This window comes from Narcine bancroftii, chromosome 3 (genome assembly GCF_036971445.1).
Source record: "Narcine bancroftii isolate sNarBan1 chromosome 3, sNarBan1.hap1, whole genome shotgun sequence".
Lineage (NCBI taxonomy): Eukaryota > Metazoa > Chordata > Chondrichthyes > Torpediniformes > Narcinidae > Narcine > Narcine bancroftii.
In genome coordinates, this window is record NC_091471.1 from 337,390,596 (window position 1) to 337,409,272 (window position 18,677).

The window sequence follows — 18,677 nt, forward strand, 5'->3', positions numbered from 1 at the left end:
AGCATTTAAAAGGTTTGCATGCACACAAGTAACGTAGCTGTTTTTGGTTTGTATATTATTAGAACAACATTTGAAGGAACACATGACATTCAGAAGGGAAGCCAAGCTGGAATTTGGGAGAAGGTTCATCTCAGCTCTGCTGAAATGACTCTGTCAGCTTCCAGCTATTAAAAAAAAACTTTTTAAAGATCTCCTTTGGGCAGAGCACGCTGGAAGCTGAAATGAGTGTATGTCAGATAAGAGTATCCAACTGACTTACTTGGGATTATTATTTTAATCTTGAAACAATCCTCAAGAGGAACTGCTATATTTTACCCTTGGTTCAGCTACTGAAGTAAGTAAACCTTTCAATTCTGTTTTAAAATTTGCCAGTTGGTTTCCATACATGTGCAAATAACTTAATTATACTTAAAGTAGCTTAATATTAACAATATTTCAAAAAAATGCTCTTTTACATTGACTTGTTGATTTCTAAGAAAATAATTACTACCATTTTAGGGAAATTGTGAATCTTTTTATCATATGGAGATGGAAGATTAAATTAATTAAATTTGCCCTTGAAATAGATGAGAAATGTCAGTTCACAAACCCATTGCTCCCAACACAATAATGCACAAATTATACAAATGAAATCTGTCCATGAAGATTTAAAGAGCAAAAACTGGTGTTTATAAACAGCTTTTAGTTTATTCCCAGTTCGGAGGAAGGGTCTTTGACCTGAAAAATAACCTCTATTTCACTTCTCACAGATACGGCCTGACCTCCTGAGCCTTTCCAGAATTTTAGGTTTTTATTTTAGGTTTTTCATATCTTAGGATATTCCAAAACACCTTGCAGTCTCTTAAATGCCTCAATGGGGCAGCATAGCGGTTAGGGCAACACCTTGACAGCGCCAGTGATTGGGACCGGAGTTTGAATCCCCCGCTGTCTGTAAGGAGTTTGTATGTTCTCCCCATGTCTGCGTGGGTTTTCCCCAGAGACTCTGGCTTCCTCCCATCGTTTGAAGTGTACCGGGGGTGTAGGTTAATTGGGTATAAATTGGGTGGCATGGACTCATGGGCTGAAATGACCTGTTACTGTGCTGTATGTCTAAAATTAAATTTAAATTCCACAAAAAAATTCTTTGAATGTTGGGTGCATTATGCAGTAAATTGAACACACTAAAGTCCCAAGAGTAGCAAGATGCAATTTTTTTTTATTGGAGTTTCTTGAGAAATGAAGACTACCTTGAACACTGGTAGATCTCCCCTACTTCTGTTTGGAGATAGTTATATGATCTTCTACTTCCATTTGAGAGTCCACATGAGTAGGGATGGAGTGGGTGACGTGATCTTGCTTTCCCCCCATAAACATCGACAAAGTAACAGTTCTAATTGTGCAGAACTCCTTCAAACCTGCTTGAGTGTCAGCCCAGATTAAATATTCACATGTCTGAAATGAAATTAAAATACATTTGTCTTGTTACCCTTATTCATTGACTGTACTAACACGGGAAGATCAGTAGGCATTAAATAGAGATGGCAAAAAAAAATGGAAAGTCACAGTAGAAGGCCCTTCCGGCCCATGAAACCCCGTGCCACCCAATTATACTCAATTAAGCCTCTATGCTTGAAAGGGCGGGAGTAAACCAAAAAAACCCAGAAGAAACCGATGCAGGTCACGGGGAGAATGTACAAACTCCTTTCAGCAACGCCAGATTTGAACCCAGGACATTGGTGCTGTCACAGTGTTGAGCTAACCGTGACGCCAGTCTTGCTACCCATTCTGTTTTCTTGAACTTCAATTCACAGAGAAATGGCATTGAGCCTGTTGACACTTTGCGAGCTTCTCCCAGCAGATTCTCTCTTATGTTCACTGCCATCGATCAACTCTCTTGTACCTCCAACTTTTTGTCTGTCACACTGTATTCTGTTTTACGTTAGCACTTCCTGTTGTTCTTAAGTATGGGTTGACTTTCCTTGATAGCATGCAAAACAAAGTTTTGCACTGTATCTCATGACAATAAACAATAAATTAATTTAGTTCAATTGGTATTACTCTGGATTCTAATATAAAATATTTAAATCTTGGAAATCTAGTAAATAATTTAGGTTGACATTATACAATGATCTCTGTATAATTAGACATTCTACCATTAGAGGAGATGTTAAAATTAGATCCCATTCTGATATATCTTAAAGATTCCATTGTATTATTCAAGGAAGAACAAGGATGTTGCAATAGTATCCGGTTAGTCATTGTCTTCAATCAAAACTGATTTTATGGTCATTTTCTATGTCAGAATTAGTTACTTCAGTATACACTCACTAAATTGAGATGATTTCAAATGCTATTGAAACACAAATCCATTTCTTTCCTGACTGCAAAAAAAACTCTTAGGTAACACGTTGTAGCAAAATTCTGTAAGCTCTGCCCCTATTTCATTCTATTTAATAGATGCGGTCATATTATTAGACTCAACAGCTGTTCCACTTAAAAACATAAGAAATTGAAGTAGGGCATTGACCATAAAGCAATGAGATTATGGAAAATATACAAACTGGTTCTTCCCCTGATCTCGTATCCCTCAATTCCACCATTGTCCAACAATCTGTTGACAAAACGTAGTTAGTCATTGACTAGATATTCAAATATTCATAACCATTTCTTTCCAAAACAATATGATCTTTTATAATGCATGTCACTGTTTTTGTAGTAACAGTTATACTCTTCACTTTTGTCAATGCAGAGAGATGGGTGCCCCAGCCTTATTGATTCTCCCAGTACTGGTGGTTGGGATTGCTGGTATTGTTTATATTTACAAACGAATAATGCGTCTGATGTCCAAATCAGCTGTGAGGAACAAAGTGGTTGTGATAACTGATGCTATATCAGGACTTGGGAAAGGTAAGAAACCAATTGTTCTTTCATGAATATTCTGATTTTATGTGGACTTTGTCAGTATCATTAATCAGCTGGTGAATTTTAACGCACAAATTTAACATGTATGCAGGTATGTGGACATATGACAAAAAGTAGGGTTCAATAAGCCTCTTAAGGAATTGGCATAAAATGGTGGAAACATTTATGGGTTGGTGGATCTCGATTGATGGGAATCCAGAAGCTGAAGACAATGTTGTCAGCAGTGGAATGATTAAAGTCGAAGATATGCAAGAGGCCAGAACTTTTTGCTGGGGTAGATTATTCTCGAACCAGAGGGTTTTGGTTTAAGATGAGCAGGTGAAAAGATTTAGGAGGGACCTAAACAGTAATTTTTCACTTCAAGTATGGTCCATATCAGGAACGAGCTGCCAGAGGAATCTGTGGAAGTAGCCATAAGAACAAAATTCAAAAGATATATGGAAAGATTCATGGATGGGCGGGCAGTAGGTGGTTTGGAGGCACCTCGAATGCAGGCAAAGGGGACTAGCCATAATGGTTAGGATGGATGAGATGGCATGGACAAGAATCAAAATATATTATTTTGAGTATTTTCAATCAATGTACAGTCCAAACGAAGAATAATCAAAAAGAAAAACATCAATATCAACAATAGTAACAAAAATAATATGGCTGAGTGACAGGTCAGTAAGTACATAAAGCTTACTTACCAGTTGGCGAAAGCAGGCGAGGTGAAAGGTAAGCTGTATTATTTGCCTTTCTTAATAAGTTTAATATAGAATTCAGAGTCTTGCCTTTGGGGATAGTGCTCTGTTCTGGGTCTCAGATGTGGGAAGCATGGGTGACTTCCACCCTATCCAATGGCCACATCTGCACCAGGTGCACTGAGATGCAGTTCCTTAAAGACTGAGTTGGGGAACTGGAACTGCAGCTTGATGACCTGCGGCTAGTTGAGAAGAGTGAGGAGGTGGTTGATAGGACCTTCACCCTCCCAATGGTCACACCTGCACCTGACCTGTGGCTCATTAGGGAGAGGGAAGAGGTAATTGATAGGACATACAGTGAGGTAGTTACCCCTAGACTAGAGGTGTCAAGTAAGTGGGCAACTGTCAGGGGAGGGAAGAAAAACATCAGGATAGTGGAGAGCACCCTGTGGCTATTCCTCTCAGTAACACGTATATTGTATTGGATGCTATTGAGGGGGATGACAGAGGATAGCCACAGTGACTAGGTCACTGTCACAAAGCCTGGCACTGTGGTGCAGAAGGGCAGGAAGAGGAATGCTTCCAGGTGCCATGGTGTGAGATATCTCAGATTGGGTTTAGAGTATACTGAGAGAAGAGGGTGAGCAGCCACATGTCTTGGTACATGTGGGTACCAATGACATAGATTTAAAAGGGAGGAGGTCCTAAAGAGGGATTACAGTGAGTTAGGATGGAAGCTAAGAGACAGGACCTCCAGGGTAGTGATTTCTGGATTACTACCTGTGCTGAGTCCAAGTGGGAGCAAAAATGGAAGGATCAGATGGATGAATGTGTGGCTGAGGGGCTGGTGGAGGAGGCAGGGTTTCATATTCTTAGACCACTGGGATCTCTTCTGGGGGAGGCATCTCCTCTACAAGAAGGATAGGTTATACCTGAACCAAAAAGGGGCCAATATCCTGGTGGGCAGGTTTAATAGAGTTGTTGGTGGGGGGAATGGGAACCTGAGTGATAGAGCAGTGGATAGGAAAGAGAACATAGGAGAAGTTTGGATAGGCAGTGAAATTAAAAAGGCAGAAGGAGCAGAAAGGGATTGGAGAGTATGGCCAAGCGCATCAGGTAACAAGGTGAGGGGTGTGGGGAGTAACAGATTAAAGGTATTATACATGAACACATGGAGGATAAGAAATAAAATGGATGAGCTCGAGGCTCAACTGTATATTGGAGGGTATGATGTTATAGGAATAATGGAGACATGGCTGCAGGAGGGCCAGGATTTGGAAAGTCATATTCCAGGGTATACATCCTATCGAAAGGACAGATGGATGGGTAGAGGGGGATAGGGTGGTTTTGTTGGTGAGGAATGATTTTCAGTCCCTCGAAAGGAGGAGTGACATAAAAGCAGGTGGAGTGGAATCTGTTTGGATAGAGTTGAGAAATTGCAAGGGCAAGAGGACCATAATGGGAGTCATATATAGGCCCCCAAACAGTAGCTCGGATATAGGAAGCAGAATAAATCAGGAGTTAAGATTGGCATATCAGAATGGTAATGATACAGTTGTTATTGGGGATTTCAACATGCAAGTAGACTGGGAAATTCTAGCTGGTGCGGGACTGCAAGAAAGTTAGTTTATAGAATGTCTCCGGGATACATTCTTAGAGCAGCTTGTGATGGACCCCACCAGGGGGAAGACAATTCTGTATTTGGTGTTGTGTAATGATGCAGATTTGATAAAGGACCTTGAAATTGGGGAGCCATCAGGTAATAGTGGCCATAATGTGGTAAGTTTTAATTTTCAATTTGAAAGGGAGAAGGAAAGAAAGTTGGAAGTATCAGTATTACAGTTGAATAAAGGGGATTATGCAGCCATGAGGGAGGAGCTTGCTAAAATACAATGGAAGGATACCCTGGCTGGGAGAACAGTGGAACAAAAATGACAGGTATTTCTGGGCATTTTTCAGAAGGTTCAAGACCAGTTCATTCCAAAGATGAAGAAAGGTTCTAAGGCAAGCAAAGGGCAACTGTGGCTGACAAAGGAAGTCAAGAATGGTATCAAGACCAAGGAGGGGAAGTATAACATGGCAAAGAGGAGTGGGAAGCTAGAAGATTGGGAAACCTTCAGAGAGCCACAGAAGATAACTAAGAAAAATATACAGGAGGAAAAAATGAGGTGCAAGGGTAAACTAGCCAATAATATAAAAGAGAAAAAAAATTAATTAAGACCAAAATTGGGCCCTTAAAAACAGAAATGGGCAAAATTATTATGGGAAGCAAGGAAATGGCTGATGAGTTTAACCGATACTTTGGATCTGTCTTCACCAGGGAAGATAAAGGTAAATGTCAGATAGGGGGTAGAGATCCTGCGATGTCAAAGGAATTGATAGAAATTCCAACGGTACTGGAGGAATTGATGGAAATCCAGATTCGGAAGCATGTGGTCTTGAGTAAATTGAAAGGACTGAAGACTGATAAGTCCCCAGGGCCTGATGGACTGCATCCCAGGGTGCTTAGGGAGGTTGCTCTTGAAATTGTAGATGCATTGGTCGATATTTTCCAATGTTCTATAGATTCAGGAGAGGTGTCTGTGGATTGAAGGGTGGCTCATGTTGTACTGCTTTTTAAAAGGGGGAGAGAGAGAAAACAGGCAATTACAGACCAGTTAGCCTGACGTCAGTAGTGGGGAAGATGTTAAAATCTATTATAAAAGAAGAAATAACAGAATACTTAGACAGAAATAATAATATCATTACAGCATGGATTTTTGAAGGGAAAATCATGCTTGACTAACCTTCTCAAATTTTTTGAAGATGTGACGAGGAAGGTGGACATCAGAGAGCCAGTGGATGTAGTGAATATGGACTTTCAGAAGTCTTTTGATAAGGTCCCACACAGATTAGTAGACAAAATTAGGGAGCATGGTATTGGGGGTAGGGTGCTGAAATGGGTAGAAAATTGGTTGACAGACAGGAAACAGATTAAGGATTAATGGGTCACTTTCAGGAGGGCAGGATGTGACAAGTGGGTCCCATAGGGCTCGATCATCAGTTGTTTACCATATATATTAATGATTTAGATAAGGGGATTATAAATAACATTAGCAAATTTGCAGATGACACAAAACTGGGTGGCAGTGTGAAGTGTGGGGAGGATGTTAGGAAAATGCAAGGAGACTTAGACAGGTTAGATGAGTGGGTGGGTGCATGGAAGATGCAGTTTAATGTGGATAAATGCAATGTGGATACACTTTGGTGATGAACAGGAAGGCAGATTATTATTTAAATGGAGTCAAGTTATGGAGTGAGGTAGTGCAGCGTGATCTTGATGTACATTAGTCACTAAAAGCTAATGTGCAGGTTCAACAAGTTGTGAAAAAGGTAAGTGACACGTTGGCCTTCATAAAAAGGAGAACAGAATATCGGAGTAAAGATGTCCCTTCTGCAGTTGTATAGGGCCCTGGTGAGACCACACCTGGAGTATTGTGTGCAGTTCTGGTCTGCTAATTTGAGGAAGGACATGCTCGTTATCGAAAGAGCGCAGTGTAGATTCACAAGGTTAGTTTCCAGGATGGCAGGATTAACGTATGCCGAAAGGTTGGATAAACTGGGGTTGTTTTGTTGGAAGTTAGATGGATGGGGGAGATATGATTAAGGTATATAAGATTATTTAGAGATTGGACACGATAGAAACTGATTACATGTTCCTGATGTTGGGGGAGACTAGGACTAGAAACCATAGTTTAAGAATACAGGGAAAGCCCTTTTGGACAGAGATGAGAATTTCTTTTACCCAGAGTTGTTGGTCTGTGGAATGCTTTGCCACAGAGAATGGTAGAGGTGGGTTCTCTGGATAAGTTCAAGAAGGAGTTAGACAAGGTTCTTGTGGACAGGGGAATTAAGGGTTATGGGGAGAAAGCAGGGACAGGGAAGATCAGCCATAATCTAAATGAATAGTGGTGCTGGCTCAATGGGCCAAATGGCCTACTCCAGCACCTATTGTCTATATAATACAAATATCGATCCCGCATGTTGATATTAAAGAAAGTAAGAAAAAAGAAGAGTCAACATGTGACACAATTATTATAAAGAAAGAAAAATTACAATAATGTTACAAAAATGCAAATTCAATGTCCATGTTGAACCAAAGGGAGAAAAAGATAACAGAGAGAAAGAAGAACAAAATAAGAGAACCCTCCCACTTCCCCAAGAAACAAGAAGAAAAGAAGAAAAAGTAAGAAAAGAATAAGAAAAAGAAAAGATTGGCTTCACCTCGGATAAATCCCACTCCTATCAGGACTTATCTAGGGTCCGTGGCGCTGCAAGCACCAAGGGTGGAAGAGGCAGAAGGGGTGGGGGGGGGAAATCGTTAAAGATTTACCCCAATGTCCTTGGGTATGAATTCCATATTCTTGAAAATACATCAGACCTGTTTCTGAGGTTATGGGTGATCTTCTCCAAGGGAACACAATGATGGATTTCTATCTTGCAGTGGGCTAAACCGAGTTGGGAATTAGATTTCCAAGTCACTGCTATGCATTTCCTGGCCACTGCTAAAGTGAGCTTAATGAATTTTAATCAATATTTCGACAGCCTCATTTTAGGTCTTATGTCTTTTAAATTCCAAATTAACAATAATTCAGATGCCCGAGGATATCGAATTCCAGTGATTCTTTTCCCAGGAGATGACCCAAATTTTCCCAGAAAGGCCTCACTTTAGCGCATGACCAGGCTGAATGCAAGAAAGTACCTATTTCTTGACCACATCAAAAACTTTGGACTGATACTTCCAATTTCAATTTATGTAACTTTTGTGGATTAAGGTATAGTTGATACAAGAAGTTATATTGTGCCAGCCGATCCCTTACAGTAAATCGTGTTAATCATGCTATATTGACTTAAGTTGGACCAGCAAAAATGGATTAATTTCTACACCCAAATCTGATTCCCACTTTTATCTTGATTTATCAAGCTCTCGTTTAGGGGTTCCAGCCTGAAATAAGGAATACATTTTTTGAGCTCCCCTTTCAAGCCAGAGCCTCTATTTTTCCGGTAAGGTTAGTGCTGGACCTAATTTGTTCTATGCTGTCTGACTATGATTCTAATTGAAAGAACACAAAAATCATGGAGGTTGTCATGTGCAGGAGAAGCTTGCATGTCAAGTTATCAAAAGATTGACCTTGATTTTCTTGGCCTTGTGCCTCCATCTGCATACTCTCAGCGTTGTATCACTTTAAAAACTTTTTTCTTCCAATATCCCTCTTGAAAATGATGATTTCTATCAAGATGTGACCATCCAGCATTAAGTAGCCCTTAATGTATGAAACCCTGTTCACAGAGAATTAACAGGCTATTTAATATGACCTGAGTAGAGATCTTTCCAGAAGGTTGAACAAACAATGATGGAGATCATAATTACTGGTAGATTATTCACTGCTACAGCGCAGGAGCATTGACAGGCTTCCCATTTACAGTGAGGGCATTTAATACTGTAGTTCATTGTGCAATATTGTGTGTGCAAGAGGAAGTCGATATTAGCTATCCATCCTTTATATTTATTATCTCTTTTTCATTCAAGAGGTACTACTGTAGTTGTTTCTTTTCTGTTTGGCTGCAGCACCTAAGAGTTTTTGTACATGAGTACGTTGTACAATGTGTATGAGAATAAATATCATTATCAAGTCATTGTAAAGATGATTGTGGCCTTTCGAAAGAGTCATGGGAGTGCAATGGTGCACTGGGGACCTTTTTGCAAGAGGAAGAGGGGACCATTGTCTATAGGGAGGGAGGCCAAGTGGCTCCCCAGACATGGAGTCCAGCACGAGGAGACATCTATGAAGGTAAGTGTCAGAACGCAAGCTATAAAACAAATGCTTCTGGCCTCAAAGTCTTCACTCATGCTCAGCGAATGTCTCCTTAAATGCCAGTTCACTAGCCTCATACAAAGTTCAATGCATCAGGTCTTCAGAGCTGTTGACATTGCATTTCAAACACAAGGAACAAATTCTAGGTGAGGCTTGATCTCCATAGCCAGGAAGGGTTCTGGGTGTTCTTGGAATTATTTGCTGGAAGGATTGCTCCAAGATAGTTCCAATTAATTTGGAGGTCAGTCATCAGCTGATTATGCTCTCTGAGGGTTGATGTACTCAAAAGACTATTGTAGAGAACCCAATAGGCTTTTATTCACTTAAGAACACAAGCACATCCATACTGTTTGGTTGAGCTGCAAGGGGCTGTGGAACAGTCACCGTTATACAGGAGCCTGTGGGGAGGGGCCACAGGTACAACCAGCCAATAGATCTGTCTTACCAGACAAGTATACATAACAATGGTTTACCCCATATTCACCCCTTGTTTTTTAAAAAGAGTCCAGCAGGTGGTGGAACTTAGAAGGTTACAATTCAAAGTCACAAGTTCAGTCTTTCAGGTGGTCTGATCGATCACTGGGACCGTTGAGGCTTCAGTGCTGCGGCAGAGACCTGGTCAGTCTCGGGTGCATGTATGTACTTATCAGTGTTCTGCTGGTGGTTAGGCACCAACGAGTCTGGTGTAACCTCCTTTGGGACAGAGGCAGGGTATCAGGGGTTAGGTGCATCATATGTGTTCCATGGTGAGGGGATTGTGGGAGGAACAGTTGTGGCCTCCAGGGCCCCTGAGGGATCCAAGACTTGACAGAGATTGTGTCTTCGTGTCCATCAGGGTATGCCATGTTGGCATATTGGGGGTTGGCATGGAGGAGGTGGACCCCTTCGACCAGGGTGTTAGACTTATGGTTCCTCACATGCTCCTGGAGTAGGACTGGCCCTAGGGACATCAGCCATGCTGGTCGAGTGATCCCAGTCGCAGATTTCATGAGAAAGGAAAACATGCGTTCATGCGGTGTGGCATTTGTGACCGTACATAGCAGGGACCTAATGGAGTGCAGTGTCTTCAGGAGGACCTCTTGCCAGCAGGAGACTGAGAGGCCCTTAGACCGCAAAAATGCTAGAATCACTGCCTTCCAAACCGTAGCATTCTCCATCTCCACTTGCTCATCACCCTGGGAGTTGTAATTCATGGCAATGCCTCTGGTCAACAAGTACTGGCGCACTCATAAAAGTTGGCCCACGGTCATTGTGGATATTACTAGGAAAGCCAAACAAAGTGAAGAGGCTGTTGAAGACCTTGATGACTGTGGCAGTGGTCATGTCAGAGCAGGGGATGGCAAATGGAAAACAAAAACAGGAGTATTCCATCAATGATGTTCAGAAAATACACAATGCAGTCAGTGGAGGGCAGGGGTCCTTTAAAATCAACACTGAGTTGCTCAAAATGGTGGGTGGCTTTAATTAATTGTGCCCTGTCTGGCTGTAAGAAGTGTGGTTTGCACACAGCGCAAACCTGGCAGCTCTTTGTCATGGATTTGATCTTGTCAATGGAGTACGGTAGGTTGCGTGCTTTCACAAAGTGTAAAAACAAGGTAACTCCAGGGTGGCAGAGATCATTGTGGAGGTTTTGCAATCGGTCTCTCTGTGCATTGGCACAGATTCGTGGGACAGGGCATCTGTCGGCTCATTAAGTTTCCCCAGCCGGTACAGAATATCATAATTGTAGGTGGATAATTCAATCCTCCACCTCAGTATTTTGTCATTTTTGATTTTACCCCACTGCTGATTGTTAAACATGAACTCAACTGCATGTTGATCAGTCAGCAGGGTGAATCTCTTACCGGCCAGGTAATGACGCCAGGGCCACATTGCCTCTTTAGGGTTGTTGCTAGAGCAAAGTCTGACACATCGTTTTCCACCTGAAATGCGGTGGATTCGTCCACTGCATACATCGTTACCTTAGCGATATCTGCCTTAATGTGATTGAAGGCAGCACAGGCCTCCACCAACAGAGGGAAGGATGTAAATTTAATGAGGGGATGGGCCTTGTCCACATAATTGGGGACAAACTAAGCATCGAGGCTTTGTGGGAGGGGAAACTCCAGGAGCGGCTGCACGCAGTCGGGGTCCGGGCCAATGACTCCATTCTCCACGATACTGCCTAGGATGGCTAGGTGGGTTGTGCGAAACACACACTTGGGCTTGTTATGTGTAAGGTTAAGGAGCTTGGCTGTTCTGAGAAATTTCAGGAGATTGGTGTCCTGCAGGTCGTGGCCACAGATGGTGATGTTATCAAGGTACAGGGAGGTAGCCTGCAACTCGTATTGATCCATCTCCTGCTGGAAGACCGATACACCGTTCATGACACCAAAGGGGATCCGCAGGAAATGGTAGAAGCGGCCATCCTCTTCGAACACCATATACTGAAAATCCTCTGGGCAGATAGGGATTTGATGATATGCTGATTTCAGGTCAATGATTGAAAAGACTCAATACTGGGTAATGTGGTTGACCATGTCGGTGATGCGTGGAAGGGGGTATGCATGCAATTGTGTGTGTCTGTTGATGGTCTGACTATAGCCAATGACCATCCTATTCTTTCCCCTGTTTCATACTACCACTACTTGCACTTTCCAGGGGCTGGTATTGGCTTCAATGACCCCCCTCCTTGAGTAAGTGCTGGATGAAGGCCCTGTTGCCGGCACTGTACCGCCTACTTTTGGTGGCGACAGGTTTGCAGCCGGGACTGAAGTTAGTGAATAGCGACGGGGCAATTTTGAGTGTGGAGAGCCTGCAGGTTGTGTGTGATGAGTGGTGGGGTTGCCAGTTCGAAAACTGTCAGTTAGATACAGTGAGGTGTGGATGGGACCCATCGAACTTCATCGAAACGCTTTTAAGAAGATACAAAAAATCCAGTCCCAACAGTACAGCAGTGCAGAGGTGTGACATTACCATTCATCTAAAGTATTTTTATTCAGTACCCCGCACCATTAGAGTCACTACGCAGAAGCCCTGGATGTCCACTGTGTGTGACCTGGATGCCAAGGAGCATTTCTGGTTCACCAGCAGTAGTGTGAGAGAAAAATGCCACACTGTGTCACGGTGGTTGAAGCTCTCTGTGCTTCCATTATTGAATAAGCAACTCGGCATCTGGCTGTTTACCTGACTATCCATCATCGACCTGGTTGAACATGATGGAGTCCAGTGTCAGGTTGCTGCACGTCTCTGTTGTGGGCGGCAGCAGTGTCCAAAATGGCTGCCCCCTGGGCCCGCACATGGCGCTGCTGGCTTCAGGTGATGACAGTGTCTGGGACGGTGGCCCCCACGATCCACACATGGTGCTGCTAGGAAGGGGTTTGGACTTGTACACTTTGGTGTAGTGGCCCTTCTTCCCGCAGCTGGAGAAAGTTGAATCCTTCGCTGGGCAGCATTTCCTCTGATGCTTGCCCAGGCCACAGAAGTAGCATTTTGGGCGCTCCCTTAGCACTGTGGCTGTGGTCAGGTCATCACTGGAGCCGGATGAATGTGGCGTGAGGTGTTTGTGGAGCACTGCTGCTATGGTTGAGTTGTTAGCAGAGTGAGGGTTGGCGGCACGTCCCAAGATGGTGGTGCCCGGGATAACCATGAGGGAGAAAGGGATGAGTGGATGAGGGAGTGTAATGGAGGATTTAGACCATGCTTTTGCTTATACAAGTTTAAGTATCAGTAACCTACTTTGAGAATAATGTATGAAGCCGACATAATCTAAATTCCACCATGGGACCCAGAGATGCAGTTGTCTTTTGTTGGTCGCAGACTGTCAGGAGACCTTGAAGATAAGTAAATCATTGTAGAGCTCGTCGAAAGAACCAAAGACTTGTTGATCCAAACCAAGGCTTTTATTAGCAAAAGACCGGAGCTCTTCACAGGTGGCCGACCAGTCCGGAATGATCCGACCTGGCTAGGGACACAACCCTTTAAGGCCCAAACAATAGGTGTGGCTTAGCTCTCAGCCAATCGCTGTAAGCACAGTCTAGATACAGTAACTATATACACTATGTACATTGGTGATAGATCTGTACTATCACATTCACCCCTTCTTGGAGAATTGACCCGGGAAAAAAAAACAAAAACGAGGGAGAGAATGAAAAGGAAGGGGTAGGTCAAGGACTGTAGCGGTCAGGGGGTCTGACCATCCGGCATGACCGCCGTGGTGCCGGGATTGGGGTCGCTGGAGTGGTGTCACCAGCGGGCTCATCGGGTGCGACTGCTCCGTCGCTCAATTCCCCAGTCGTTTTGTCGGCAGGGTGGCCCGAGTCATTGGGGTGTTGTTGGTCCTTCTGTTGCGGCACGGGGCCTGGAGCATAAGGAGTTGGGGGGTTTGCTGGGTCTACCGCGTCCTGAGCTAGGTCCCGCACCGAAACAGTGTCCTCCCGCCCGTCTGGGAACTCCACGTATGCGTAATGTGGGTTCGCGTGGAGTAGAGTCACTCGGTCGACCAAGGGGTCGTTCTTTGAGTGCCGGACGTGGCGTCGCAAAAGGACGGGGCCAGGGACGGTGAGCCATGCCGGTACAGTGGTTCCCGATTCGGATTTCCTCGGGAAAAGGAACATCCTTTCGTGGGGGGTGGCATTTGTTGCAGTACATAGGAGGGAGCGGATGGAGTGTAAGGCACTAGTGAGAACCTCCTGCCAGTGAGAGGTGGGGAGACCTTTAGACCGGAGAGCCAGTGTAACCGCTCTCCATATGGTGGCATTCTCCCTCTCGACCTGGCCATTACCGCGTGGGTTATAGCTCGTGGTCCTGCTTGAAGCAATACCACACTCCAGAAGGTACTGTTGCAGCTCTGCACTCATGAATGAGGACCCCCTATCACTGTGGATGGAATTGGGGTACCCGAAGATGGTGAAAATACTGTGAAGGGCCTGTATCACTGAGGTGGCAGTGGTGTCTGGGCAGGCCACAGCGAATGGGAAGCGGGAGTATTCGTCGATGGCCGTAAGGATGTAGGTATTACGGTTGGTCGACGGTAGGGGTCCCTTAAAGTCTACGCTAAGACGCTCGAAGGGGCGGGTGGCTTTGATGACGTGGGAGTTATCCGGACGGAAGAAGTGGGGCTTGCATTCGGCGCACACCGAACAGGCTCGGGTCATGGAGCGGATCTCCTCAACTGTGTAGGGTAAGTTGCGCGCCTTGACAAAGTGAGCAAACCTAGTGACCCCTGGATGACAGAGCGCCTCATGGAGTTTCCGTAGTCTGTTCATCTGTATGCTGGCGCACGTCCCCCTGGAGAGCGCGTCAGGCGGGTCGTTGAGCTTACCAGGCCGGTACAGGATGTCATAGTTAAAGGTGGAGAGTTCGATTCTCCATCTGGCGATTTTGTCGTTTTTTATCTTACCACGCTGGGTGTTGCTGAACATGAAGGAGACCGCGCGTTGATCAGTCAACAGTGTAAAGCGCCTCCCAGCGAGGTAATGTCTCCAACGACGTACCGCTTCAACTATGGCCTGGGCCTCCTTCTCGATCGAGGAGTGTCTACTCTCCGGACCCTGGAGGGTTCTGGAGAAGAAGGCTACAGGCCGACCGGCCTGGTTCAAGGTGGCTGCCAGGGCGAAGTCGGATGCATCGCTCTCGACTTGAAACGGGACAGACTCATCGATCGCGTGCAGCGTCGCAGCAGCGATGTCAGATTTGATTCGATCGAAAGCCGCTGTGGCTTCGGTCGAGAGGGGAAAAGAGGTGGTCTTGATAAGAGGACGTGCCTTGTCGGCGTAGTTTGGAACCCATTGGGCGTAATAAGAGAAAAGGCCCAGGCAGCGTTTGAGAGCTTTCTGGGTATGTGGGGGGGGTAAGTCCATTAAGGGACGCATGCGGTCAGGATCTGGCATGACTATCCCGTTTTCCACCACACAACCTAGAATAGCGAGTCGTGTGGTCCGGAAAACACACTTGTCCAAATTGTAAGTCAGGTTTAGCTGACGGGCAGTTTGAAGAAATTTGTCTAGGTTGGCGTCATGGTCCTGCATGTCGTGGCCGCAGATGGTGATATTGTCCAGATACGGGAAGGTAGCGGTTAGCCCGTTCTGGTCCACCATCCTGTCCATTTCCCGCTGGAAGACCGCGACACCATTTGTGACCCCGAATGGTACCCTGAGAAATTGATATAGCCGCCCATTCGCTTCAAAGGCCGTGAATGGTCGGTCCTCGCAGCGGATCGGGAGCTGGTGGTAGGCCGAACGTAGGTCAATAGTGGAGAAAATGCGGTACTGGGCGATCTGGTTCACCACATCCGTGATGCGTGGCAGGGGGTACGCATCCAGGAGTGTGAAGCGGTTAATGGTCTGGCTATAGTCGACCACCATCCGTAGTTTTTCCCCATTCTTGACAACCACCACCTGGGCTCTCCAGGGGCTTGAACTGGGTTCGATGATGCCCTCATCCAGCAATCTACGCACCTCACTCCTAATGAATTGCCTGTTTTCGTAACTATATTGCCGACTTTTGGTGGCCACAGGCTTCCAGCCAGGGGTGAGGTTTGCGAAGAGTGCTGGCGGGGCAATCCGGAGTGTGGAAAGGCCGCAGGATTGGCCCCGGGGCACGGGGGCGGGTTGCTCGGGTGCTTCGGGAGTGGGGCGATGGCAGACCGAGAGGGGGGCGTGGGGTCCCCCAAAGTGTAGGGACACCGTTTGGAACTGACACTGGAAGTCTAATCCCAGCAACACTGGGGCGCACAATTGGGGAAGGACGAATAATTTAAAGTGGGTGACCGTCACGCCCTGTACTTCCAGCGTGGCGATGCAATACCCCTTTATCCCAGTCGAGTGCGACCTCGTCGCTAATGAGATCCTCTGGGTAATGGGGATAATGTCAAGTCCCCAACGGAGGGCCAGATCTGGCTGGATAAAACTGTCAGTTGACCCAGAGTCAAATAAGCAATTGGTGTAGTGTCCATGCACTTTAATCAGTTCCATTGCTCTGGTGAGGGGATGAGAGCATTGCTGGTTTAATGTTATTGAAGCAGTTGACAGGCGAGTTTTGCGCGATGACGTCACGCAACGGGATGACGTCACGCAACGGGATGACGTAGTCAACGCTCGAGGAGCAGGTTGGAGAACCTCCCGGAAGTGCTGTTGTGGCGGGTGAATGGTAAGTAGTGGGGTTTGTAGTTGCTCGTGATCGGTGGTCGGGCCCTGGCGGTCGTCAGCGATGGACGCTAGGGTGAGCACCTGGTTGGCCGCGGGGGTGGCTGCGGCGGCGGTAGCGTCGGCCCCGAGGGTGTCTGTGGCAGCAGCAGCGGTAGCGTCGGCCCCGGGGGTGTCCGTGGCGGTGGCAGCAGCGGCTGTAGCGTCGGCCCCGGAGGTGTCCGTGGCGGCGGCAGCAGCGGCGGTAGCGTCGGCCCCGGGGGTGTCTGTGGCGGCGGCGGCAGCAGCGGCGATAGCGTCGGCCCCGGGGGTGGCTGTGGCGGCGGCAGCAGCGGCGGTAGCGTCGGCCCCGGGGGTGTCCGTGGCGGCGGCAGCAGCGGCGGTAGCGTCGGCCCCGGGGGTGGCTGTGGCGGCGGCAGCAGCGGCGGTAGTGTCAAGTGTTCCTCACGGGGGCGAGAGGCAGGCAATCACCATGGTTGCGACGGTGGGTTGCCCCTTCCGGGTTCGGCGTCTCCGTGACGTCAGGCGTTGCCGTGCAGGGGAGCCCTCGCTCTCATTGGACGAGAGCTCTGGGGAAGAAGAGTTTGAATTGGATAGTGGCGGTTGGGCTTCACACGAGGCACTGTGTTTGCTGGCGGCCATTTTAGACCTACAGACTGCAGCAAAGTGGCCCTTTTTAAGGCACTTCTGGCACCTGGCTTTTCTTGCTGGGCACTGGGATCTGCTGTGCTTGTCCCTCCCGCAGAAATAACATTTCGGGTTCGCACGGGGCAGGGTAGCAGCAGCCGACAGGCCGTCAGGGGTAGGGTAGAAGGGCACTTTACTCACATCAGAACGAGGGGTCCAGTCCCTAGAGAGCTCGGTGGACTTTAAGGCTGCATCCTCCATTGTGATTGCAATCCGGGCCACGTCCTCTAGTTTTTCTACCCCTTGTTCGAGCAAACGCAGCCTCACTTCGTTCGATCGGAGCCCGGCCACATAGGCATCCCGGACGAGGTCGCTAGTGATCTCGGCAGCAGTTTTGTCCACACAGTTACAGTCCTTGCCCAATGCCTTTAATACTTGTAAATATGCCCTGCTGGACTCGCCGGGCTGTTGTTTCCTCGACGCAAGCATGAGCCGGGCATGAACTCTGTTCACCGGTTGATCATACAGTTCCTTCAGTACCTTTATGGCTGCGGTGTAAGTGGTCTCATCCTGGATGTTCTCGTAGACTCTCAAGGACACCATAGACAGCAATGCTGTTAGACGCTGGTTATCCTCCTCCACCTCAATGAGCCTTAGGAAGTTTTCAAAGTTCAACAGCCAGAACTTAAAGGCTTTGAAGGCTGTAGCTGACTGTGGGTCGATATCAAGTTTTTCTGGCCGAGTTAAACGCTCCATCCCTTTCAAAAAAAAATTCTTTTTGCTAATAAAATTGTAGAGCTCGTCGAAAGAACCAAAGACTTGTTGATCCAAACCAAGGCTTTTATTAGCAAAAGACCGGAGCTCTTCACAGGTGGCCGACCAGTCCGGAATGATCCGACCTGGCTAGGGACACAACCCTTTAAGGCCCAAACAATAGGTGTGGCTTAGCTCTCAGCCAATCGCTGTAAGCACAGTCTAGATACAGTAACTATATACACTATGTACATTGGTGATAGATCTGTACTATCACAATCATTTATTCAGGATGATGGGCTATGAATAAACAATTTTTGGGTAATATAAACCATGGTCCCACTGCTGAAGTTTCAGACTCTCTGAGGGGTGGAAACGTTTCTCAGCAAGAAGAAGAATTTCTAGAGTCCAACCAACATCCCGGTTGGGGGAGGTGGAAAAGCTGCTACCGGCACCCTGACAACCTACTACAAGTGTGCGGTCGTTGCCTCACTTCAGCAGTTGGGACCAGTCAGGCGTTGATAAGTATAATTGGGAAAGGCTTGTATATTGTAGTTTGAAATCTGCTTAGGATTTTGTAATAAAGATTTGTATAATCTGAAGTGTTCTCTGTGTGTGTCTCTGTTTTCTTTCGGTAGCTCAAACACTGACTAATCTAAAATGAACATAGTGAGAGGTACAAGTTTACAGAACAGGGAGTCATGGAGGAAATGGTCCCTACAGAAGGTGGAGAG

At 46.2% G+C, this 18,677-nt stretch overlaps 1 protein-coding gene across 2 annotated transcripts in view; it reads left to right on the forward strand.

Annotated features, from left to right (window-relative positions):
- The window catches only part of dhrs7cb (dehydrogenase/reductase (SDR family) member 7Cb), a 49,073-nt gene that overhangs the window by 9,342 nt on the left and 21,054 nt on the right, over nt 1–18,677 (forward strand). For both annotated transcript variants that reach the window (XM_069929468.1, XM_069929467.1), the window contains exons 2-3: nt 63–334; nt 2,729–2,886. In XM_069929468.1, the coding sequence (XP_069785569.1) occupies nt 2,733–2,886 (154 nt within the window). In that variant the 5' untranslated portion in view covers nt 63–334; nt 2,729–2,732. The remainder of the gene's footprint in view (nt 1–62; nt 335–2,728; nt 2,887–18,677) is intronic.